The sequence below is a fragment of the Vipera ursinii genome (assembly GCF_947247035.1).
Source record: "Vipera ursinii genome assembly, chromosome: 6".
In the NCBI taxonomy this organism is placed as follows: domain Eukaryota; kingdom Metazoa; phylum Chordata; class Lepidosauria; order Squamata; family Viperidae; genus Vipera; species Vipera ursinii.
Window position 1 is genome coordinate 58720683 of NC_139515.1, and position 27879 is coordinate 58748561.

General features: G+C 36.9%; 1 protein-coding gene across 1 annotated transcript in view; it reads right to left on the reverse strand.

Annotated features, from left to right (window-relative positions):
* Window positions 1-27879, reverse strand: part of GUCY2C (guanylate cyclase 2C) — a gene marked incomplete at its 5' end in the record, with an annotated part of 81281 nt that overhangs the window by 42289 nt on the left and 11113 nt on the right. The window contains 8 exons of the mRNA XM_083365362.1: window positions 1205-1310; window positions 5090-5171; window positions 9319-9430; window positions 11139-11224; window positions 12214-12349; window positions 12926-13058; window positions 20719-20815; window positions 24044-24165. Coding sequence (XP_083221488.1) covers window positions 1205-1310; window positions 5090-5171; window positions 9319-9430; window positions 11139-11224; window positions 12214-12349; window positions 12926-13058; window positions 20719-20815; window positions 24044-24165 — 874 coding nt within the window. The remainder of the gene's footprint in view (window positions 1-1204; window positions 1311-5089; window positions 5172-9318; window positions 9431-11138; window positions 11225-12213; window positions 12350-12925; window positions 13059-20718; window positions 20816-24043; window positions 24166-27879) is intronic.

A 27879-nucleotide genomic window follows, 5' to 3' on the forward strand; every position in this document is an offset into this window, starting at 1 on the left:
CTGGCAGGAATAGTCAACACTACAGAAGACAAACTCAGGATCCAAAAAGATATTGATAGACTTGAACTATTGGCTCTTTCCAATAACATGACATTTAGTGTGAAGAAAAGCAAGGTTTTACACCTAGGCAGGAAAAATCAAAGATACAAGTACAGATTAGGTGAAACCTGGCTTAATAGCAGTAACTGTGAGAGGGATCTTGGAATCCTAGTGGACAATCAATTAAATATGAACTAGTAGTGTGCGGTGGCAGCCAAAAAAGCCAATGCAATCATAAACTGCGTTAACAGAGGGATTGAATCGAGATCACGTGAGGTACTAACACCACTCTATAAAGCAGGGGTGTCAAACTGCTGGTCTGCGGGCTGGATGCATCATGCGGAAGCCGCGCCCACCCCATTGCCAGCAAAGGCAAAACTGTCCTGATACGTTGCGCGATGTCACATGATGTCGCGAGTTTGCCATGTCTGCTATAAAGCCTTAGTAAGACCACACCTAGAATACTGCATATAGTTTTTGTCACCATATTATAAAAATATGTTGAGACTCTAGAAAGAGAAGAGGAACAAAGATGATTAAGGGGCTGGAGGCTAAAACATATGAAGAACCATTGCAAGAATTGGGCATGGCTAGTCTAGTGAAGAGAAGGACCAGGAGTGACATGATAGCAATGTTCCAATATTTGAGGGGCAGTCACAGAGAGGAGTGGGTTAATCTATTTTCCAAAGCACCTGAAGGACAGACAAGGAACAATGGATGGAAACTGATCAAGGAGAGGTTCAACCTAGAAATAAGGAGAAATTTTCTGACAGTGAGATCAACCAATGTTACAGCTTGCCTTCAGAGGTTGTGGGTACTTCATCACTGGAAGCTTCCAAGAAGAAATGGTATAGTGCTTCCTGCTTGAGCAGAGGATTGGACTAGATGACCTACAAAGTCCCTTCCAACTCTGTTATTCTGTATAATTAATAAGTGTTAATGTTTCTATCACCTGGTGCAGAGTCTAACAGAAAAGGGGAATGTCTACATGCTTTATACAATCATGAGAAAACTGTTAACGCACATATAATAAACTGAGCAATTAGCCTTATTGTAGAACAGAAGACTTTATAATGTCAGAATGACATTATCTGATGTATCATTGTGAAGAATGTTCATATTCTGTGGTGAGAAACTTTTGCCAGACATAGTTGTCACTTCCTACCTTCAGACTAACATGATTTGACTCGTTAGTATTCAATGGTAATATCTTCTCAGGTGGAATATGGGACCATCTCTTTTGCCGCAATTGATTGGCTCTTCTGTACTTCCTGAAAATTTAGAAGAAGAATTATAGAAGGAATTCTGAAAGTATTAGAATGTGGAATTTTAGAAAGATAAAGTTGTGTTAACTTTTTAACACATTTAGACATACATACAACATATCACCTAATTGGGGAGGGGGGGAGGGGAGAAAGATCAACAAGTCCAAATGGAGAATGCTGGGTCTTTGCAAGCTTTAGCTATAGAGTCCGGGCAGTCAGATGTATAGCTAAAGCTTGTAAAGGCCCAGCATCCTCTATTTTGTTGCACAACTTTTGGAGATGACTTTTTTTTTCTTTAGTACAGGGGAAAAAGCTGCAGAAAGATTTTATTTCCTTCCTTGCGTTAGTTCCTCCACTCTTCAGCCTGAAGCCAAGATCAGTTTTAAAAGGGACAGAGGTTGAAGAGCAGAGGGAAAGATTAGTTTTAACACCTAATTGGGATGGGAGAGGGGAGATCAACAAGTCTGCCCCTCCCAGCTTTTTGTTGTTTTTTTTAATTGAAGAAATATGGCTGGGGGGGAGGGGGAAGGAGGAGATTAAGCAGGTTTTGGGAACCTTATCCTGAAGCCCCCTTTTATGCAAGGGCTAGCTTTCCAAAGCCTAGAGTGGCAGGAAAGCTTTGCAGCCTCCCAATGGCCAGCTGATTGGTAGCCATCTGATGGTGCAGAAATATCTGAAAAGTCAGGCAACTGGTTCTTTTTTGTCCCAGGAAGGCAGGGCACCTTGACAGGAGGAAGGCCAGGGTCAGAATTAAGAAAGGCCGGGCTTCCGGTTCTGGACTTTCGGTGCTCCCAGACACGCGAGGGAACTGCTCCTCATGTCGCCTGGATTTCTTCATCGGGGGGCCCCTGTAAAGGGGTCGAAAGTTGCCCTGGAGGGGCGATGAGTGGGAGAGAGGTCTCTCCAGTCGGCGGTAGAAGGGCGGCGGCCCTGCGATCGGCTTGGAGCTACTCTCCGAACTGAAGAAGAAAGGATCGGCCACTCCCATGGCCCATCATTTAGCCTTTTCCTGCCAAAGCCAAAAGCACAATAAAGCACTTGAAAGCACTTGAAAACTGGGTGACAATTGCCTTCTTGTTTTCCTAATTGTCTACTTTCCCTGTCAAAACCTTCTTGAATTTGCTTCCCCCTGTCAGGAGAGAGGGAAGGGATTTTTCCCCCCACACTCCTTAAAAGTGGTCTTTGTCTACATTGGGAGAGAAAGGAAAAAGCCTCCTACTTAATTGTACTGATTTATTGGACTTACTGCCTTTCTACTTTTGGCCCAAATTTCCTATAATTACAGAAATGGACTATTCTACCTATTAGTCTAAAAAAGGGGACAAAAAAGAAGAAATAAATAAAAAGATACTGTCTGAAAAGGATTTGAAGTATTATGGGGATACCTAGTGAATACTATTGGCAAACAAGCTTGCTTACCTTTTGGACTGACCTTGGCATTAAGATAAAAACCTGAAACAGCTGGAGATGAATTTGGCTTAGACTTGTGGAGGTGGACTCTTACTGATTTTTGTATGAAACATAGCCTCCACCAAGGACTATTTATAATTATTACAAAATGGAGAAGGATCAGCCACAAACCTTGCTTGATTATAATCTCATACTTGAAACAATCTACAGAGTCACTGAGATGTCTATCTCCAGGTTTAATAATTTACATGCCAACCTTAAGTCACAAATTGAAACCCAGACTGCAACTAAAGAATTTATACTTCAGAATATAACAAAATTGGAAGATATTACTATTGAGACAGAGGAATATAAGCAACAACTATCCAAAGAACTGACAACTCTAAAAGTACAAGGAACTATCACTATGGCAAATAACCTTAAGGACCAACAACAAACTATGGGAAAACTTAATATTCAACTTTTGACTCCATCAAAAGAGCCTATAACTTTAGAAGTATACTATGTACAAGATAGTGATGCTAACATAGAGGACATGGAAGATCAACAAAGACAGTTTTCTGAAAGCACAAAATTGGATAAGACTTTTTACTTAAAGCAGATAAACCCAGACAGAAGAGGAATCCAGACTGAACTGAAGATAAAGTTTTTAGAGCAAATACAGAGACTAGAACTAACTGGGCAACAACATAATGATTACAAATGGTTTGGGTTTTGTGGATCTTTGATGGCTAGATGGCCTCCTTCGATTCAAATAATATGTATTGGAGCGAAGGGAGACCTATCTGGCAATTCAAAGGCCTTGGTTTGGAAAGCTGATTGGCAAAAAAAGAAAGCCAGAGTTAGATTTTAAAAGTGAGTTCTTAGAGAACCATTAAAGGTTATCCTTTTAGTAATCAGTGATCTATCAGGATCTAAAATAGAAAATGTTTATGAGATAGAACTAGAATGTGTTTATGATCTATTAGGCTCATTTTATACATTATAATTTGTGCACTGATATAATGGAAATTTGGCTTATAGATCCCACTTTTGATGTTAAAAGACATTTGATTATTCTATTTAAGAATTAACTAAAATTTAAAAAAGAATCTGGTTGTGTATAAATAGTTGTAGATTGATAAACATAGGCTGTGGTCCTGTCAGTAACGTGTGATGTATTAGGATGTGAAACAGACGATGTTTATTAGGTAGAACATAGCTACTTAACCACTGTGTACATGTTAGAAGCTATAGTTTTTGCTGTAATGAAATAAGGAAAATTTGGGTTGTGAATATTATTTGGGATGTTAAAGGCTAAATTTGAATAAAATAATTAAAATTAGGTAAACTTTAATAACAGGACATAGATATATTTCAATGAAATTGAATTGACAAATTTTTCAACTGACCATGTTATTTCTAGAAATTTATTAGTTTAAACTGGTTGTATGAAATGTTAAGGGAAATTGAGAAGGATGTTTTGATAATGTAACCTGAATTATGTACTGAAAAATCTGTTACTGAATCTCTGAGTACCCAGTCATCGTGATGCTTTCTAAATATGTAGATTTTAACTGAAAAACCAATAAAACTTTTTTTAAAAAAAAAGAATTAAGAAAGGCCGGTGTGCCCAATGTTTTCCTTCCCTGTTGTTTCTCGCTGGCAAGATAATCAGCTGTGTAGTGGGCCTGCATACAGGCTGGGTGAGGCCTTGAGAGGCCTGAAGCATGTGCCTGAGAAAGGCTTTCCTGGATCTATTCAACCTTAAGCTCCACTTAACAACCCATGTATTAATTTAATGAATGCACTGGGAAGAGCAGGGATGGTTAGTTGTTAGTTTAGGCAGTTCATTTAACATTGTTCTGACTTTCAACACTAATGGGCATGCTCCATTATGGTCGTAACTTGAGGACTACCTGTATTCATACTGAGCCTTTGAATTAGCCCTTTATCAAACAAATGAAAAAACATGGTGATATAATTTGGGGGAGGGGGAGTTTTAATATATTATTTAAAAACTGAGTCATAGCTGCAGTTAAAAAGATAAATTATTTTTGCTATTTTGACTGAAGTTTATTTTTCTTGCTTTATGTTTGATGAGAATTTTATTGTACTTTTCCTTTTGTTTTCTTTTTATTATACATTATAACAGTAAAAATAATAAAAGACAAGTGAGTAGCAATTATAAATTTGAATCTTGTCCAAAAAAAGACTGATGGGATTTATGCAGTGTAAGATATTTATGCTGAGGATTTTTTTTCCAGAAGGAAGACTTGAAAGAAGCTGAAGGTATTTGTAGGCTGATGCTGGCCTTCCCAGTCTAAGGTGACCAGATATGTTGGATTACAAATTCCCTATTTTTAGCCCAAGGAGAACAGTGTAAACAACCATACCTCAACACCAGCAAAGCAATGATCAGAACTAGTACCACAGTTGCAGTAAGTGTGAAAACAGCTATGGTCAGGATGTGGGGACCTATAAAAAGAGGAATGGGTAAACCAAGATCCTTAAGAAGCAGTTTAAGAGATAAAACAAAGTATAATAAAATAAACTTGTATTACTGTACACAGTTTTTACAACAAAATAGTAAATTTTACACAACAGCCTTTTTTGAGCCACTATTTTGAAGGTACTGTAATGAATCCAGCCCTCTAAGAAGTTAGCATCAATATCTCACTATCAGAGATTTAGGAAGAAAACTCTCAAACTGATACTTTGTCAGGAAAAAAAAAGTTTGGCCTAACAGGAGTCCTGGATTTGTAGCCACGTACATATTTTGCCTTAAATGGTTTGGTTTGGTCCTAATGTCTACCCTAAATGATTGCTAGGTTGATTTTTCACATGATATTATGTCAGTCTTGTTTTAATCATAGTTTTCTAAAACAAGACCCAAACAAGGAGCCAAAATCCTTTTCTCCCTGCTCCCCTCCCCAGAGCTGCTCCATAGGGATGGATCTGCAGGGAGAAAAGGATTTGAGCTCTGTGCCTTTTCTCCAGACACCCCAAAGCTGCTCCACCAGTATGGAAAGGGAGAGGAGGATTTTAGCTCTGTGCCTGCTTGAATTTCAGCCTGCCTGGAGTTGCTCTCCTTGTCTCTCCATTCCTGCACCCCTGGACTCACTACCTCAGAATCCATTCTCTGTCTTAACAATTCTTGAGAGGACTTCAAACTGACACTGGCAGTGCTGGGATCAAGGTTACTGAGTGAAGTGGCCATGTGATGTTTCACATAAAGACAGCTTTGTTCAATAACCAAGACTCTAGGAAGGCCTACCTCTAGTTACTTATTCCCAGTGCTCTTTTGTAAAAGAAAAAGGTGCCGGAACTTACACGTGTCATACAACCCGCCTTGCGTACCCTATAAGGTTCCATCCAAAAAAGGTGCTGGAACTCCCTTCTGAGCGTTCTATGACAAAAACAATCCCTGCTTATTCTAGTTTTGAGAAAGGGAGGAATGGATCACTCTTGACACTACAATCTAATGATTCTATGCTAGATTCTTTTGGGAGTTTTTGCATTTAGTACTATTTTGACAGCTCTTGATATTTACTTATTTTGGTTGGATGCATCTATCCAAGTCATCTACTTTTTCTACTACAGATCAGCCTTATTTTCTTAATTCTGTGACAACAAACTTGTCAGAACATCTGGGCTGGCTGTTCCTATCAGAAAAGCAGGATGTTAGGTCACCAATAAATAGAGCACTTAACAAGCATATGTACTTGGCAGATTACTAGAATCTTGCCTGCCCTGAACCCTAAGCTTAATGACAGGGAGCTAAATAACTCTAAGCACATTTTAAATAAAATTACAAACTCACATTTAGAATATAGAGTAGCAAGGCTGTATATTTCTGGTATGCTGCTGCCCCCAAGTGGCTACAATTATTCCAATGGGAAAAATCTGGTTGCCTTCCCACCTGATTTTCTTACCAATTTAAGATGTAACCAGAATATTTTATAGCAGGCATTATTATAATATTAGTTTTGTGAATTTCTGATCAAATCGGAAAATGAATTATATACGGCAACAAAGAACATATTATGTTTTTAGGTTTTTCTTTTATTTTCTTCACTGAATCTTACAGCTGTTTAAATAAAACTTTTTTTTCCAGAAAAATGCTTTAAGCAATGCAGTGAGAGACAGAATAGCAATACAATGGCACAATATAATTTGGCTATAGATAGAACATTTTATTGGTACTATACCTTAGGAAATATATATCAGAAATCCTTTTGGAATGCTTTTCTGAACAAGTTTTTTTTAAAAAAAAATAGTATTATACTGAAACTACGTAACAGTTTGAAAGCTGGGTAACATATTCACACTCTGTTCTCAGACTGCATCCAAAATGCCCCATACTTATCAGAATCTTGGCATTTATTGATATAACATATTTTTCCCAGAAAGGATGCATTAAATACTATAGATCTGTCTTGACAATAAAAGCTGGTATGGGAAATGAGAGGACTTTTCCATACCTAATGGAAATTATAGCATACAAGATGAAAGTGTAACAAGAATCAAGGTTCAAACAAAGAATTGGAAAATCCCCACCCACCTCGATGCAATTTTGATATCTTCCTGAGCTAATTAAGTAGGTTTCTGCTTATTAAGTCCTCTGTGAGCTTTTTAATAATCTGCTGGCCTCCAGCTATATGAGCCTAACACAACTGGAGAATTGTCATGTGGGGAAGACTAGCAGTTACTCCTCCTACTGTTGACATTTAGAGAGGTGGCAGGGAGTTGGGGGTCACGGCATGTGTGTTTGTATCATTCCCTCTGGGTCACCTAATTTTGAGAACCATTCTAGGATATTGCAATCATCTGCGGTTAGGAAAATAGGGAAGACTATATAAAATTTTATAAACTCTGCACATTCATTCCTTACCTGTTTTGGGAGTTATTGAACAGATCAGGATCCATTTTCTTCTAACACTAGATAATATGACTCAAAATTATGCTAAGTAGTGAATGTCAGCCTTGACTGATATTCCATGGTAGGCAGCATACCCCAAAATGACCATTTGTTGTGCTGCAGCAGTCGTGGTTATGGTGAGGAGTCCATAATACTTTCCAGTTGGGGGCACATTTAGAATTTTCGGAATATACTGTGTGTATCTATTCACAAAATGTATACTAGCTTTTAAGAATAACATTTAAGAATAATATTTAACATTCTATAAAGTGCTGGAATGGCTTTAATTAGAAATTGGGGCAAAACAGACAAATAGATACATTATATTAAAAGATTCTACAATATCAGTTCCAAGTTTGAAAAGCTATAAAATATACACAGCAAGAGATGCTGAACCAAATTTTAAATCAGAGACATTATCTGTGTGGTTTCCTGTATCTTGAGCATCTGAAAATTAATTTCCAGTTCAAAATACTCTTTCTAGATCTCATAGACTGGATAATATTTGGTCATGTAAGCATCCTAACCTTTCAAACTTATTTCTCAAGGTCAACCATAGTGTCTCCATAGCAACAACTCTTTATTTAATAAGTAGGTTTTTCTTCAACCTGGGAAGATAAAGAAAGGATTGGCGAACACAGGAAAATTATTTCTCCATCCAGGAATAAGCCAACTGCAATGAGCTCTTGATCATGGAGAAAGAGGATACTTACAGGTTAACCAAATAAATCATTACAATGCCTGAAAATATTCTATGGTTCTGTGGGTATGGTAAATCCTCTATGATGTTTTGTGTTTGATTTTATATTTATATTTGATTTATAATAAATTGCTTTGGAACTGAGGTTGGCATTCAAAATAGGAAAAAGCCATTTTTATGAGGATATACCTACATATCTAAGTCATTTATTATCTGTCCTATTGATGCACATTTCATTGACCTTGTTCTCATATAAAAATAAGCCCTTGTTTGTTTTTAACTGTGATTTGTTGAACAAGCCAGAGGCAGTTTTGCAAATCAACAGAATACTGTAATTATGTCTTTTTGGATCAATTTTAGCTATTCTTGTTTTGCATTTTTATAGTTGGTTTGAGACTATAGGAGAAAAATAACAAAAAAGTAATTCAGAAAACCAAAAAGAATTGATTCCTGCTTGTATTCCATACAGTAGAGCAGGGGTGTCAAACTGTTAGTCCGCGCGCCCACCCCATTGCCAGCAATGGAAAAAAAACTCACGATATGTCGTGACACATCACGTGACATTGCAAGTTTGACAACCCTGCAGTAGAGTATAAGGAACATAACCTTGTTTGAAATGCAGGTAGTTTTTGTTTAGTGGCCACAACTGTGACTGGCAACTTGGTCATTAAGCAAAGCAGTTAATGACCCTGCAACTGTTCTTACTTCAGCTTTCCCTTGCTTTACAGACCTGCAAAGGTTGTAAATGAGAGGATTAGTCACAATTACTTTTTCATCACCATTGTAGCTGCAAATGGTTGCTAAATGAGGCAGATACTAAAGAAAGACTACTTGTATGCAGGAATTGTTACCTAGGCAAAAGGGACTGAAACATTTTCAACAAGATAGTATTCAGAAGTGGCTCAAAGAGATGCATACATTTCCAAAACACATTATAAATTATGGCAATTGCAAATGACTGATTCCATCTGTAGCTATTCTTCTCAAGAATTAGATTGGCTCACCACTGCTAGGAATATCAGTAGGCAGCATGTTTTTATTCCAGATGAATGAAGGTTTGTCTGTCTTCACAACAGTTTTGTTCAGATTTGTGTCAAACCACAGGAGGCTTTTAAACTGGAAGAAGAAAAGAGAGGGAGGTTTTACTCTGATGCTTCTTTCACATGGTTTACTAGTGATTAAAAGTAATTTTCTCAGTCACCTTCTTTGATCTTTTCAGTCTCCTTTCTGTATCCCACATATCTCATATTGAGCTCTTTTGTAAATTATTAAATCAAAGCATAAGAGAGTCTTTTGCTTAAGGACCAACCCCCTTTGATTTCGTTTACCTGAATTCCAGTAAACCAGGAAAACTCCTAGGAAGGAGGCAATGGCGAACCACTTTTGAAAACATTGCCAAGAAAACTGCATAGATGTGTCGAGGCAGCCACTCAAAGGCACAACAGAAACAATAAAAGGAAAACTCTACATTCCCCATTTCATTTTAATCAGGCAACAATAGTTACCTGCTTCAAATTACTCTAAATAGTATATCAATTTTAAGCTATGGTTTAATTTACTATTCGGCTTTATTACAAAGTGAGAATAGAATTGTTGTTGTTGGGACCTGTCTGGATGAACTCTGGCTAAGTAATAAAGCATGTGTTTTTTTATGCAGAAGTTTGCAGATTTAACCCCTGGCTCTCCAGGTACAATGGGCAAAAATCCTGCATAACATATATCTGCTAACTAATGTATTTATCTTGATGTAGTGTCTGATGTTTTTGTTCGGATTAAATGAAAATTGTAATTAACATAGGCTTTTAACTAATGTTTCCAAATATAAGTACTTAAAAGGTAAAGGTAAAGGTTCCCCCGCACATGCATGCTAATCGTTTCCAACTCTAGGGGCCGGTGCTCATCTCCATTTCAAAGCCAAAGAGCCAGCGCTTGTCCGAGGACATCTCCATGGTCATGTGGCCGGCATGACTAGACGCCAAAGGCGCACGGAATGCTGTTACCTTCCCACCGTAGTGGTCCCTATTTTTCTACTTGCATTTTTACGTGCTTTCGAACTGCTAGGTTGGCAGAAGCTGGGACGAGTTTTTTTAATTTCTAACGTTGGTGACAAATTTTAATATTTCTACATTCATGCTACCAAATTCTGGCAATAATTAAAGGAGAGACTCCAGGGGTCCTACAAGGCTATTACAAAGTCCAAATACTCATGGGTAAAGGACTATCCAATCTTTAATATCCTTATATATAAGGATAAAAATAAATATAGCAATAGCACTTAGACTTATATACTGCTTCACAGTGCTTTACAGCCATCTCTGTTTACAGAGTCAACATATTGCCCCTGGATCCTCATTTTACCAACCTCGGAAGGATGGAAGGCTGAGTCAACCTTGTGCCGGTGAGAATCAAACTGCCAAACTGCAGGCAGCCAGCAGTCTGCAGAAGAAGCCTGCAGTACTGCACTCTAACCACTGCACCACCACAGCTCATATAGATTGTAAGATGAATAGCCTCTTCTGATATACACCTCCACTAATTTGTGTACCGTTGGAACATTTCTGTATCAGGAGCCCTGTTTATAGCATTCATACTTTTGGGTATCTCTTGATTGAACTAGTGCAATTCACTCTATATGGGGCTGTGCTTGAAGAGTACACAACACCCTCCCCCCCATAACACCAATACTGCAAGAGCTGCTTACATGATTCAGTACCTGGACACCTACAGAATTATCTTCTCCCAGTGATTGAACATATGGTCAGTGATTGGTTTTGGTTGATTAATTCTTACTGAAAGTATATTTTCACAATAAGACTGTACTCACTTCATAATTATCTGTCGATGTGTAGAGAATACTGAAATTGACATCAATATCTCCATATTCATCCACAATTCGAGGACCTAAAATACCTAAGGAAAAAAAACCATATTACTTGTAAGTTTCAGCCAACAAGTGACATTTAATTTACTATATAGTAAATTAATTAAACTAGTAGTAAGTTATAATCAAATTAGTTAGAAGCATAGAATGCCTTTGACAATTTGAACTGGATGGCAGATAAATGGTTGATTTAACAGGACCTATTGGAAAATTATTATGGCAAATTTAAAAATCAAATCATAGAACAATGAATAGCAGAAAGATAACTATCACTATTTGTAGTTATAAAAATGGATCGAGATACATACAGAGGATTTTAAAGATTAATATTCAATTGAAGTCAAAACGTTTCCTTTTAGGATTAATCGACATGCAGCTAGAAAAGAGCAATGGAAGTTTATTTCAATACACAAACACAGCAATGAGATTATGTATGCATAGAGATTGAAAGATTTAACACTACCTACTATGGAGGAATGGTTAGTGAAGATAGATTTTGCTGGAATTGATAAATTAGTCTCCTAGATTAGAGAAAACATTATCTATATTTATGGTTGACTGGAAGCCTATTATGGACTTTTTGTGTAAAAATGGAAAAAAATGAACATAGTTTTTTTTTCTTTTTTTATACTTTGGTTTTTCTTTGATTTCTTTACTTTTCCCCCATTTACTACTTATTAGTTTGTTTGGGTTTTTTTGTCTACATGTTCAAAAGTTTTAAAAAAACATCAGAAATATAATCAAATTATTTTTGAAAAAGTGTTTCTTTTATCCTGTATTGTTAAAATGTTTCATCCTCATTATTTGTAAGGTAATTTTAAGAAACCTCTTCATAAATTCTATTTTTGGTACAAATTTAGCACACTACCAATATCCCTATAGATAGTTATGGATTGCAATTCTTAGAAAGTTAACCAAGAATCATAAGAGTTACAGTTCTAAAACATTTACTAATTTTAAGAGGCTTGCATAGGCCATCCATAATAATCTAAAAGAAACAAGACATGTAATTAATTACCTTGAAATGTGATATTCCGGAATTGGCCAAGAAAATCAACAGGATAAACTGATTCTTGTCTGGACATAAGGACTTTCAAAGCATGTCCAAAGAGTAAAACAGCATCCAAGTAGCCCACAATGATGTCATTTTTCAGCTAGAAGCAGTAACAGGAGAGTTAAATTCCAATCTTGGATGAAAAGTAGTATATGGTGTATTTTTATTTATTTAGGGATGTGTTTTTCTCCATATTGTTAGGGCTGCAAATGACTCATTATTTTGGTACTGCTTTTTTTTTTTTGCTTTTAACCTTCAAGTTTTATTCAGAATTATATATAAATATTTTGTGTATATGGATGAACATGCCTACATTTGTAGTTATTGATGCCTCCCTTCTCCCCTCTGACGCTCATTTGAAAAAAAAAATCCCAAGTAAATGAACTACTTAAATTAATAAACCTTGTCCTCTTCCAGAAAATTATATGGATTATGTGAGTATAATCTTGTACAACATGCTAAATATTGGACAAGGTGGGCAATTTTAGGAGAGGAACTTATACAGAATTGGATGATAATTGGCAAAGAAAGTTGTAGTGGAAACTGAAGAACAGATTCAACAGCACTAGCAATGTTCAAAGCAACTGGACTGCAGCTGGTAGATGTAGTTTGGCCATTAAGCCCATGAAGCAAGACAAAAAAGCTCTTGTATCGAGAATGCAAATAAAAGAGTTACCAAAGCGATCTTCTCAGGATCCATGAGAGTCCCGTTATGATTTAAAATTGAGCTGTAATTTTTTGGTGCCAGAGTCAGAACAAGGACATTCCGCATGTAACTAGGTGAGGGACTATTTTCATAAGAAATGTTACTGGGGGAAAAAAATCACAAATACCCATGTGTAATAAGTAGCAAGAAGAATAACAGTCAGACATTATTCAGCCACCACAGACAGTTTCTCTAGTAAAATATCAATCATTTATCAAAGTAGAAGTTTTAAAAACTTGGTAGAAACAATCTTTAGCTCATATACATGTGATATAAATAAATCAGAATTTAATAAATCAAAATGGAATCTATATGTATTGTTTGTTCAGTACTGAAGCAAGTGAAATATCATAGGATTTTACCTGAACGTGCAAGGATACTTTCAAACAAAAAGTGTCATGCATACCATACAATAGTCCCATGTTTCTTCATTGTGTCATTGAAATGTTAGTCCCTTCAAACAGGGAGCATAAACTGCGATCATTCTGCCTGCATCTGGTCTGTCAGAGCATCTCAAGAAAAGATATTTTTAAACATGAACTTTCCAGCAAAAATCCCTACGTATGAAAAGAGTAGTGTACTGTATCTAGTGGTAAAATATCATAGTGTTTCACATAGCACACCTTATCTTAACAGTTTCCCAACCTATTATCATTTCCAATTTTCAATATCAGAGAAATAATTTTTCATGATTTCATTTTTGTTGTAATTTGTTTTTGTTGTAATATTTTAATTGAAACATATTAAGTAATTAATTAAAACTATTTTCATGTCACTTCTTATATCCAAGAGCTGTTGCAGCACCATAAGAAATGTTTAACATTAAAAAAATTAAAATACAAACATAACAATACAATAAATGTTTAACATTATAAATATTTATGAAGTGTGGAAAACAGCAAGAAATTTATAAAAAATATTAGGGATGGGAGATCATTTCAGTAAATATTTGAAATAAAATACAAACACTGGTTTTGTAATATACTTTTTTTACTTATTGTCTGTTTTAAATGTGGAAATCATAAAAAATATTTTTGCAACACAAAACTTTTCTACCCCATGTGAAAGCCTTATTGAATTGATTTAATATATGGTGTGAGTTAGCATGAGTGCATAATAAAAGGCTCATAAAATCATGTGTTTATATAAAGGAAGGAAATAGCTTAAATGCAATATATCAGCCATGTTTTACAACTCGTCAAATGCTTATCTTTCTATTTTAGCATTTCAAGGCAGTTAAAGAGGAAGTATAGTGATATATTGTGATCTATCATCTGTACATTGTACATAGATCACTTAAGAAAATGAGAACATGTCCAGATGTTCCTGTTTGAAACACAGGCACAGAGTTACCTATCCATTAGCCTTAGCTTCCTCCATCTCTTATCAGTACTGGTCTACGTTATAGGGAAATTACACAGAATGTTGAAATAATATTAAGATCCCAACTCACTGAACTCTATATGAGTGCTAAGTAACAGTAACAAAGATGATAAATAAATCTTCATTTTTTGATGCAGATTTGTATTTCCTGTCAAAATTGCTGTCAGTCTTGCAAGCAGATTGAATGTATATCCCATGCCAAAAGATCTGGTAAAACAATTGTAACATCGTGTATGAAATGAGCATTTCCTCACTACTGAGTTGAAGTATTCTCCATTCTTCCTTGAGGCGACAGAAAACTACACCAGCATGAAACATGCTATCCCCTTTGCTAAGCTATATCCCACCTGTATTGCCCGTTGCAAGTAACTGTCAATTATGTTTTTCTTATTAAATATATGTAGGGCATGACAGGCAAAGTGACTGACTGACAGCCTTCTCAAGTCAGTATGTCATCATCCAGCATGAAAACAATAATCATGGCACCACAGCACAAATAGACGCAGAGGAGTGAGCCATAGTTCTTTTTTCCTTTGCTAGTCGACATTCCTGAATTCCAGACACATGTCAAATAAAGTGTGTTTGTGTGTGCATGCATGTAGGTATGCGTGTGGGTGTGGGTGTACATGTGTGTCCATATATACATACATATTTTAAAAATATGTATCTATACAATTATAATTGTAATTCATACCCCTATGGATGGTATGTGTTTCCCTCAGACTCAAGTCCTCTACCAGAAGCCTGGGAGTTAAAGGGTTGCATGCAGTATTTTAGCTGTTCCTATCACTGTGTTCTTCTGGATAGAGAGCTCTGATGCTGTTCCTGGGATCTGTTGGATCAGAATCAGAAACACTGCCGGCAGTGATTCTTGATGGCTATTTATTTATTTGGTGTATGGCATCTATAGACGTCATGCAGTCACTGAATCTAAGGAAGCTAACCATTTAATTGCTTCTGAGGTGGCTGCAATGAGATTGTCCCAGGTGTCTTGAAATTTCCTGAGGTGACATTCTTGAACTATATGTGTTATATATTTTTTCTGGACCACCACAGTCGCATTATGGGCTCTTGGCCATTCCTCACTTAAAGAGTTTTGCCTTAGTTCTTAGTTCTTGATGGTGGTGATAAAGGAAACATTTAGAATTTCTCTTCATCCTACCTTTTTTTCATATTATCACTAACTGCCAGCTTTGCAATTTCTTCTGTTTTGGAAGGAAAGGGATGGGGTGGGGGTGGGGGAGTGGGAGAGATCTGCCTTGGAATTTTAATGTTAATATTTAGTCTGTTATACCACTTTATACTCTTTCTGCTATGTATTCAAGATGAACAGTGATTAATATTTATATGTATGTATATGTAAGGGTGTAGTTATATACATATATATGTATCATGTTTATATGTATGTTATGTATGTGTACACTGTTGAGAACAGACAACATTATTTCATTTTTAATATGTGCCAGTGTGCCCACACTAAAATGACAATAAAGGTTATCTTATCTATCTTACTGTTACACTATTCTATTCCTGACTATTTTAGGCACCATTATACTGTGTAACAGAGCTGCATCCAGCTCTCATGGAAGTAAATACCACAAATATAACACATATTTTTGTGGTGAGGTTTGTTTTATCTCTGGCTCACCCTTTTTAAGAAGTCTTACTTTCTGGGACTTCCCTTTTTTCTCTTGGCATTCCCTCTACCTCTGGGACTTTTGCCAAACTCAGGGATTTCTGGCTTATTGCTTTTGCTCTCCAGGTAGTCAAATAATTATCCTCTAATTCAGCCTCTCTCTTTCTCATCTCAGATTGATGCTCTTGAACCCAAAAATCTGTCCCTGGGCTGGACAGAATTGTTCAAGAAATATTTTTTCTTCTACTGCTACTAATATTACTATTTAGTTTTTAATCAATTTGATCCCTCAGTAAGATGCAAGAACCATTTGCTTAAGACATCTCTCACCCCATTGTCCACAAGGGATGATCTCACTGGCTAGGTGGATGTGTCCTTCCTATCTCACTGTAACATACACTATATGCCCCTCAAAAAACTGTCCATTTGGTGGAATAGGAGATCATATCAGATAGAAACCATGTACCATTCTTCAGTCAACTATATGATAGCTATACTCCTACTGGAGCCTCCAAAGAAAATCAAGGTTCATTTACAGAAAAAACCTAGGGATGCCTAAATGCACCAAATGAATCAAATAAGCTTTCTTGGGAGTAGCAAGAATGTTCTCTCAATCCCTGCCATAGGTGTACTAGATTACTTCTGTCAGAAGAAAAATACCAACTTGCAGATGCAGCCACCATGGATGCTTGGAAGATGAGCTTCGTCTTCCTTGTCCAGTTTCGCATTGCTGGGGTACCCTAAAAAGGGTCGAAAGTTGCCCTGTAGAGGCAACCAGCAAGAAGGGGCTCTCGCTGGATTGCGGGAAAGAGGTAGCTCTCCCGCTAGAGCCGGCACAACCCTCCAAACCAGCGAACAAAAGACCGGCCATAGCAATATGGCTCGTCACTAGGCTGCAGACAGCTGAAGCCACACTTACCACCAGACAACTTTAAAGCAGCATGGAAGAGACAGGGTGAGATCTACCCTCTTAAATCCTAACTATTCTTTTTGACCTACATAAGTTGCTAAATCATTTTATTTCCTAAAGTTTGTGGACTAAAAGGTTTTTTGTTTTCTATTCTTTACTTTCTATTTTTACTGAAGAGCCCAGAAGAAGATCAGGAACAGACTATGGATGAAGATCAGGAACAAATCCTTTCTATGTTGAAAGCAATTTATCAAACCCTCCTTACAGCTGGTGACAAAATAAGAGCCTACTGCAAACTGAAACTTTGACTACAACCAAGAAATTAACTACACAGAATACAACTGAAAAAGTGGAACAATTAAATATTATGACAGAAGATTTAACTGCCCAACAAAAATAGACAATGGAAAACTCAGAAAAGAAACTGACAATATGGAAAGAGGAAAAGACTTTCTATAAAAATCAGAAGGAACCTGAGGATCAAAAAGAAGAACAGGTGAAAGAGAAGATAAACAGTTCAGGACAACTACGTTGAGATGGAAAACTAAAGAGATGACCTGCTAGACCTGCTAATCCTCTCAAAAAAAATGGCAACTGGATGGTTTTTTCACTGGCAAATAATACATATAACAATACAAGGAGGTTTGTTGGACAACTCAAAAGCACGGACATGGAAGATGATTTGGCAAAGAAAGAAAGCTACAATAAGACTGAAGAGGAATGGGGTTTTGACCTACTTATGAGAATTAAAATAGAATATACTCAAATAGATAAGATCCGTACTTTGAATATAAGATATTGTTATGAATGGAGATAAAGAAAACCTTGGTCATGTAAAATTTAGAAGTATAAATATTAACAGTTAAATTTGAATACTGACTTGCTTATAAAGGTGATGTAAAGGTGATTAGGATATATATAAGCTAAAACGTATTGATGAATGTAATAAATAAGTCTTGAAGTAGCGGTAAGAATGAAAATTATTAGCTTAAATATGAGATTGCAGATACAAAAAGGAAGAGAGACAAAGTATTAAATGTTGAAATAAAAGAAATTTTGGTTACTAAATTTAAGATATTTAGAAATTATTAGAAAATAAGAATGTTATATTGTATTATTAATTTGTGGATGTAGATGGTGAGAACTTAAATAGATAAGATATGTATCCTGAACAACAGGAATTGGGACAAAGGTAATTGGGATCATTTAAAAACTTGGAAATGATAAACATTAAATGTTAAATTTAAATATTAATGGGAAATTAAAATTGGAAAAAATTCACTAGGTTATTGATTGTCTACAAGATTGAATGTTACAACAACTAAGATATATATAAACTAAAAACTATTGATGAATGTAAGAAAGTTATTTTTTATTTGATTGACCGAATAAGAAGTGTATTAACTTAAATATGAGACAGTATATATTAAAGGGAAAAGAGAGGAAATATTCACTGTAATAGTTTGAGATTTGTACTAATGATATCTGTATGTAATTGAATTATTGTAACTCAGCCGCCACATTGCTTTTCAAAGATATAAATGTAACATTAGAAAATCAATAAAAAAAATTTTAAAGAAAAATACCAACTTGCCACCTGAGTCATCCCTTTCACAGGCAAAAGTCATAAACAAAGTTATAAAAAAGGTAAAGGTTCCCCTGCACATGTGTGCTAGTCGTTTCCAACTCTAGGGGCCGGTGCTTATCTCCGTTTCAAAGCCGAAGAGCCAGCGCTTGTCCAAGGACGCCTCCATAGTCATGTGGCCGGCATGACTAGACGCCAAAGGCGCACGGAACGCTGTTACCTTCCCACCATAGTGGTCCCTATTTTTCTACTTGCATTTTTACGTGCTTTCAAACTGCTAGGTTGGCAGAAGCTGGGACGAGTAACAGGAGCTCACTCTGTTATGTGGCACTCGGGATTCGACCCGCTAAACTGCCAACCTTCTGATTGACAAGCTCAGCATCCTAACCCACTGAGCCACCACGTCCCTCTAAACAAAGTTATAGAGATGCCTAAAATGCTTTTCATCTTATGGAGGCTAAAGATGACAAAAGCATGTCTCACCAGGAAGGAAAATCCCCTCAAGAAAAGGAAATCTCCTAAATGACAATACTATGTCAGGCCCCCTCATAAAATTCCACCTCTAGGAAGATCTGCATATCAAACATGCACCTTGTGATCAAAGTCCATTTGGACTTCACACTTCCCCATGGCAGGAACACCTCAATTTGCACATCTAACATGCTTCACAATCAAAGCCCATTGTCACTATAAATACTTTGACTCTCAGCTTCCTAATTTCCTACACAGCATAACAGAGTTGGAAGGAACTTTGGAGGTCATCTAGTCCAACTCCCTGCTCAAGCAGGAGAGTCTACCATTTCAGACAAATGGCTGTCCAGTCTCTTCCTGAAAATCTCCAGTGATGGGGCACCCACAACTTCTGAAGGCAAGCCATTCCACTGGTTGATTGTTCGTGATCACCATTAGGAAATTTCTCCTTAGTTCTAGGAGAACTAACTAAGACTTAGGAACACAGCTTAATTAAATTCTCTAATTACTGAACCACATATAGTTTTCAATTATTATATTCAGTTTTCCAGCCTCAAATCTTCAAGTTAGCACTCTTGTGGTACTAACATAATTTATAAGGCTAGCAACCTCTCTTTGAACTCTCCAAGCATTTGCTGCTCTTTGTCTAAATTTTGGCCTTAGCTAGTATCAGAAGATTTACAACATGATGATAAAAGCTCTCAGGCTATAATTGCCTTCTTTCTAGTCTTGCACAGGACACAAAGACTGCATTTTGTTAATAAACATATCTCAGATAAGTAGCAAAACCCTAAGAAAACCTAATGTGCAGGAACATAAATTATGTGAAGGATGTGAACTCCATTGCTTATCCCCTTAAACCCATAAACAAAGGGAGGGGGGAATACCATAACAGTACAGAAAAAGAAAAATGGTGATAGTCAAGATAGACAGATCACACCCCTTCCAGTCACCTTTCCTGAATCTCCTTAGAGAAGCAGTAAAAATGCCAGTTACACCATGAAATGCTTAGACGCAAAAGAATGTTGATAATACTTGAAAGTGAGAAATGCTATGGGAAACAAGGCCAAAAAAGGTAGCAATTCAAATAACAACAGTAATCTTTATTCCACACAGCCTTTGTTTGCAAATAAGCCATTGTCTTTGTAGTTCTGCCTTTATTACCTTTATCACCACTATTCCTAAACTCACAGATTACATGCATATTTTGCATAAACCTGGGGGGTGGGGGCAGTCACATGTAGGCCCCTTTTTAAGTATTGCAGCCTCTGGTGTATAAACACAATTTATGCTTTGGATGGAAGAGTGTTGCTAGTCTCTTTTACTAATGAACTTTAGTAGAGAATTTTTTCCTAAAGTACATATCTTTGGCCTACAGCATTACATCCCTGGGTACATAACAAATCATGCAAGAAATCATGATTTTAAAACAAGTACTATCCCCTCAGGCTTTGAGCTTACAAGCTACTAACTTGGACATGAGTGGAGAAGAAATTACTCTGTCTCCCTCCATAAGGGAATTCACTGGTTGCAAAGCAAATATTCATTTGCATAGGTTATACAGAACTTAAAAATAAGTTTAATTTGAGAGTTACTTTGGTATAGAATATACATAAAATTCCCTTCTCACCCTTATGGGTGGTATTTGTCTTCCTCAATCTAAGAGCCGGAGAGTTTGAGGGTTCTGAGTAGCATCTTAGTTGAAGGAATACACACATTTCTATTCAGATTCCATTGTTTTCTTTTATTATTCTTTATTTGTTTTATAAAATATGTACCTGTGAAGATCTATTAGGATGAAAACTATATTGTTATCCACCTCTTTATTCCCAAGGGCTATTTTGATATCATCTGGAGTACCACATGTGAGAATTACTGTTAAAAAAAAGTAAGAGAGAGTGAGAAATAAGAAATAAGAAATATTTTGCTTTATTTTTTAAAAAAAATATATTTAGAACATGAAATAACATTAAAGCAGTAAAACTGGGAATCTGTATATGTATCCCCAAAGTCATTATAAATTCTGTTTATATATGTATAGTGGAGCCAACAACTACAGGAAAATGGAGAACCAGCAAGTTGACTGGCTCTTTATAATTCCTCTCCAGACAAGGAGAAATTTTGAGATCACACTCAAGTGCTCCATATAGTTGCGCCTGTGAGAAAATGATAGCAAATCTGATTCTTAACTTTATTCTTCATACTATCTCAATCACCCATTAGACAGCTTACACATTTCCCAAACCACCTTTAATCTACCGACAATTCTCAAAATAAAGGAAATGATTAAGAACACCTCATTGCCCCCATCAGAAAAATGGAACCCCTTCAAGATTAAATCACAATACCAGACTCCTCACAATAAAACCACAATTAGAAAGGCATCTACACTTCTGAGGGCAATCTTCTCTCCCTGGACTTCATATCCTCAAGAAAATATCCAGATATACACATCTAACATATACCTCATAATCAAAGCCCAGGGCCAAAACACCTCAATCTATATACCTCAACTTCATATATTGGATTTGCAAAAGAGGCTTGAAGGAATGAAAAAAAATATGAAAAAACCCACATTTTAGCACATTATTTCAAGATAAAGTTTGTTAAAAATAAAAGGAAGGAATATAAAGTTGACTTATTTGATCAAAGTGTAATTAGATATGTTGTTATCTTTGGTAACCCTTAATGGCTGATTGGGGCTGAAATGACAATGTTTTAAAGGATTTGTTTATAGATAAGAGATGGGATATGGGGAAAAGATATCATTTGTTGTATTTTATAAGAAGGTAATAAGTCCCTGCCTCAAGTTTCAGTCTCACTGGCATGCATGGTTTTTCAGGAAATTATCAGTTTTACTTCAAGGCTGAAAAGCTAACAATGAAGCAAAGAAATGTAAACAAGCCAAAGACTTGTCTGCAAAGTTTGTTTTGAAACAGGAGTACTCAGAAGAAGAGTTCAAATTCAGTCCAAGTTTTAAAGAGCTAGGTCCATATTATTAGACAGTCCAAAGGTCAGAGTTTAAAGAGAAGACTCCACATATGAATGTCATGCATAGCCAAACAGAAGTTGTTTCCAGCATCTAGCAGGAAGGGAAGTCATTCAACATCATGACCTCCTGTTCAGATACTTCCCACTCCAAACCCAAAGGTGTTTTCCAAAAGGCAACTGGACTTTCTTGGTTTTTTTTCCTTGAAAATGTTTCATTTTCTTTTTCATAACTGAACATTTTCAAGGAAAAAAACCAAGAAAGTCCAGTTGCCCTTTTGAAAAGCACCTTTGGGACAATCATGATCTGGAATGGATCATTGAGAATCTCCATAAACATATTCCCAGCTCAGAACTCTTCCACTATAGGCTAAGATGGAGTGGCATGACAACTGTTTATTACATCCAATAACCAACAGCTAAAAATATAATATTCCACTCATTCTGGTTTATGAAGAGCACCCATTTATTCCAATGGATCAGAAAGATATAAGAGAGAAATGTTCACTTCTGTTAAAGGTGTCTTAAATACTGTCCAGTTTGAAGTACATGCGGGAATTTAATTTTTTATTGGTAGTTATCCAATCATCCAATCTCCCATAAGCTCCTTAAGTTCAACTTCCTCCTGCTCCAAGTTCAAAGAATTGGTAAGTGGTGAGACTGCAATGCAAGGCTTAAATCTGCATGTTTATTATAAGTGGAATGCTGCTAGCTGGGGAGTTGAAGTCCACACATCTTAATTTTGCTGAAGTTGAGAAACACTGAGTAAAACCAACACATACTATTCTTGTTACTGCTAACTGTGAATTTGCTCAGTGAGGAGTGATCTATATGCCTTCTAACTCTCAATGTCTTATTGGTCTTTTCAAACTGAGGCTGAAGATGAACGTAAGGAACACAATATTCTATCTTGCATGAAAAAGTGTTAGCCTGTTTGTTTTGTGAGTAGGAATATTAATTACATGAAAGTTAAAATGGAAGAAAAAAATTGCACAGGTTTGATCATGTGTGACCCATTGTAAAAAGTTTCTAGAAGTTCCAAGTTATTTTGTTTTGTGTGGTGGGAGATGAAGCATCTAGAGGGAAAACTAAACAGAGTTTCAAAGAGTATTGATGGTCATAAAGAGAGATGAAGAGGGATTATATATTTAAAACTTGTCAAAGCAGTCCAAGTCTGCTTTGATAGTTTCCACCCTCATCAGTAGTTCTGCCAGCTCAGTGAATAAGGCATCTTTGCATGACCACAGAAAATGTCTTCAGACAATGCTGGCTCCCTCGGCCAAAAAATAGAGATGAGCACCATAGCCTGGAGCCAGACATAACTGGGCAGAGAAACCTTTACCTTTCACATGTAATTATAGATTATGAAATTATTGTAGCTCCAGAAACCATCACAATCAGAGTATTTGCAGCAGAACCAATCTGAGTGCACAAATTAAAAATCAGCTGAAAAGACATCAGACAGACAGTTGGAATAGTGGACTGGACTCAGGCAGAACTAAAGCCCTGGATAGAAAGTCCACGAAAATAATGACAATGGATCATGCCCTTCATTCCTGCAGCAATGTTGACAGACTCTACTTACTAAGGAAATAGGTGGGCATGGAATGTTGCAAGTACATCATATGATTGGGAAAAAAGGCATTAGAAAAATATCTGAAGGACAGTGAAAAAGCTAGTATACCAGGAAGGCTTACTGATTCCTGGAGCAACCAAATAGTCACACAAGAAAGACCAAATAAAGAACAGAAAAGCGACATGGCAAGACATGGCCAGTACATTAAAAAAAAAATAGCAGGCAGAGAGACAATAACAAAATTTGACAATGGCTAAGAGCAGAGAAGTTGAAGAAAGGACAGAGGGGGTAATTCTGGCTGCACAACACCAAGCTTTTAGAACAAGCTATAAGATTACAGTATGTTTGGAAGCAGTTTAGACAGGCAACCCCGCAGTTAGTGGCAGTAGCAGGAGGAGGAGGAGGAGGAAGAGGAGGAGGGGAACTTGATAGATACTGTTATTATAATCAATCTCAATAAAAGTAGTATTAGGCATCCTCAAAATTGATTTCATGGCCCAGTCTACCTAGACCTGTGGATTCCAGATACTAGGTCTTACCATTGCTTTTTCGAATTGAACTTGTCACAATCTTTTGCAGGTCTTCTGGGCTCCTTATAATTTCCTTGAATTTCATGTATTGTGAGATATCTGTAGTTGAAGCATCTAGCGCATTCATATACCTGGGATTGGAATAAGAAATAATAGGAAAATTAATATTTGACAGTTGCATAATGTTTAGAAAAATATTCCGTGTAAGAAAGATAATGTTGTGGTATCAAATTCCTCCAAATTTTAAGCAGTGCACATCTCTAAAAAATAACATTTCATGTGCATCAACATTTATTATATCTCTATTGCAAAATCCATAACAACCATAGGCTTCCATCATATTAACCTTACTTTTAAAAATGGGAAGGGATGCTTTCTCTTTCTCATTCAGTCATATAATAGGCAGTCCTTGACCATAATTGAGCCCGGAAATGAAATAGATCTGGGGGGGGGATGTCATTAGTACTCAAGAGACTGAGTTGTAAGTAGCTCTACGAAGGTTTGTACTAACTCTGAATGGTCACTAAGCAACAGGATGTTAAGTGAGGACTATCTGTACTGTTCTGAATATTCATGCCATATATCTTAATGCTTTCATGTGTAACATTTTTAACTCTGTATCACATAATTGAGTACATAATGTATAGCTTTATATCATTGTAAGTTATGACTATAGTATGTTTCAACCCTTGCAATTTACTTCTGTACCTATGGATCTTTCTTCTTGTCGTGGTGCCTCTGTGTGTGTGTGTGTGTGTGTGTGTGTGTGTGTGTGTGTGTGTGTGTAGTGTACATCTCTCTCTCTCTCTCTCTCTCTCTCTCTCTCTCTCTCTCTCTCTCTCTCTCTCTCTCTCTCTCTCTCTCTCTCTCTCTGCCATGGTGGTGCAGTGGTTAGAATGCAGTACTGCAGGCTACTTCTGCTGACTGCCAGCAGGTCAGCAGTTCGCATCTCACCAGGCTCAGGGTTGACTCAGCCTTCCATCCTTCCAAATTGGTAAAATGAGGACCCAGATTATTGGAGACAATATGCTGATTCTGTAAACCGCTTAAAGAGGGCTGTAAAGCACTGTGAAGTGGTATATAAGTGCTGTTGCTATTTCTATCTGTCATCTACCTATATAAAAATTGATATGCTGCCTATCTTATTATCCAAGCCCACACAAAACATCTTTTTAGTCAGAAGGCTCCTACAGATCCCTTTTACTCCCTAGGATACTTTTGGCTAACATAAGTTACATTTTGTCCAGGGAAGAAGGAGTTAGACTCGTGACTCCTGGACAGCCTTTACACATCTTTGGGTTGTGCATCAACTGCATTCTTTTTTGGGTTGTGAGGTTCTGCACTCAATCACTCATGCCTGGTCAACTTCCGTTTGGATTAGTGTAACACACCTTACCTGGGGGTACTCTTGAAGAGTATTCAGAAGCTACAATTGGTCCAGAATGCAGCAGTGCAGACAGTTGTGGAGGCCCCTCTGGTGATACAGGTAACACCACTGTTACACAAGCTGTACTGTTTGTCAATCTGCTTCTGGATCCTATTCAAGCTATTGGTCATTGCCTTTAAAGCCCGTTTGGTTATAGGTCCAGAATATTTGAGGAGCCATCTTTCCCCAATGGGATTAGCTTGACCCACTTGTACTGGCAGATGAGGTTTACTGCATTCCCACATCAGCCAAGGTATTGCAGTGGATGGTATCCAGTAGAAGAGCCTTTTCTGCCATGGCCCCCACTCTTTGGAATATCTTGCTGAGGAATGAGATTTTCCCCCTTCGCCTGGCCTTCAGGTAATGCCTCATAACTTAGCTGTGCAGTTGGCACAGGGCTCTGAGAAGAAGCTGTTGTCTAGAGGTGGCTAGTGTAGTAATACAAAAGTCACCACTACCTCTCTGCTCTAAACCCATGGGGTTTTTTTAGTTGTTTTAATCGTTTGTAATTTTTATCTGTTTTTATATTTATAATTGTTTTTATATCCATATGCTTTATTACATCATAAGCTTGAGTCACCTTGAACTGCAGAGTCACCTTGAACTGCAAGATAAGCAGCATATACATAATAACAGCAGCAACAACAACAAAAATCTGGTTAGCTGTGGCAAGAAGATTCCCCAGACTAACTACAAACAATGGCATGACAAAGTAGCAACAATGGTGCATTGAGAGATCTGCAAGAAATATCATTTGCCTGCAAGCAAGAACTGTTGGGATCATAAAATGAAGAAGGTCATAGAAAATGAAGAAGTTAAATTGCTCTGGGACTTTAGAATTAAAACAGACAGGCATCTGTCACATAACACCCTGGACTTAACAATTGTCAATAAGAAAGACAAAAAGTCTGGATAGTGGACTTGGCAGTGCCTGGAGACAGCAGAATAGATGAGAAAGAACTGGAGAAGATAACAAAATACAAAGACCTACAAATAGAAATAGAAAGATTGTGGCAAAGGCAAGCAAGGGTAGTACCTATAGTAATAGGTGCCTTGGTGCAATCCCAAAACAACTGGAGCACCGCTTGAACACCATTGGCATTGACAAATCCCCATCAGTCAATTGCAAAAGGTGGCTTTACTGGGAACAGCTTCCATCCTGTGACAATATCTGTAACACCATCAAACATCCAGAGTCCATGGGAAGGACTCGATATGTAGACAAAATACCAAAACCAGTTTGAACATTTGGCTGACTGTGATGATGATGATGATGATGATGATGATGATGATGATGATGATGATGATAACAACAACAACAACTATCTTACTATAATAATACTTGCAGGTATTTATGGATATCTAGAAAACAAGGATTTGCTGCCTGTAGAAAAGAAAGGGTGGTGCAAAAATTCAAAAGGGACAAAAGACAAACTAATGATTGATAAACTGGTTTTGAAGAATTCAAAGAAAAGATGAACAAATTTGTTCATGGCCTGGATTGATTATAAGAAAGCATTTCATTCTGTTCCACAATGCTTAGACATTTTTGGAATTAGCAGCAACATCCAGAAATTCCTGAAGACTTCCATGAAGCTGTGGCAAACTAAATTGATGGCCTGTGGAGAAGAACTTGGTGAAGTTGAAATCAAATGAGGAATTTTCCAAGGTGACTCATTGTCACCTCTGTTATTTGTACATTCAATGGCACCACTAGCAAGCATTTTGAGCAAAACAAACTGTGGCTATGAATTAGCTTAAAAAGGCTTGAAAATTTCCTATTTGCTCTACATGAATATTTTAAAACTGTTCGGAAAAACAAAAGTGAACTGAGCTCACTGCTGAAAAGCACTGAGGAGTTTAGCAGAGATGTTGAAATGCAATTTGACATTGACAAATGTGCAACAATTGCTGTTAAGGCAGGAAAAATGGTTGAAGATGATAGATTTGAACTTGACAATGAAGAGCTGACAAAAGCAATAACACCAGAAGAAGGGTACAAGTACTTAGGAGTTTTGGAAGCTTCTGACCTATTGCACAATCAAGTCAAGAAAGCTACTTCAACAAAATACATAAAGTGAGCCCAGAAAAATCTTAAGATCAAAGCTGAGTGGAGGAAATATCATAAAGGCAATTAATAAATGGACAGTCAGCTGGAATAATTGATTGGACTCAGCTAGAACTTGATAACTTGGATCAAAAGACAAGAAAACTAATGACAAATCACCATCCTCTGCACCCAAAAAGTGATATTGATCGATTGTACTTGCCTAGATCTCAGGGTGGCAGAGGACTCTTACAGGTGAAACAAACTGTGGAAGAGAAAAAACAAGGGTTAAATGACTACATTAAAAAAACAAAAGAGTTCTGCTGAAGGAGGTGAATAAGGGAACCTCTTGAAAAGAACAAGATTGAAAGC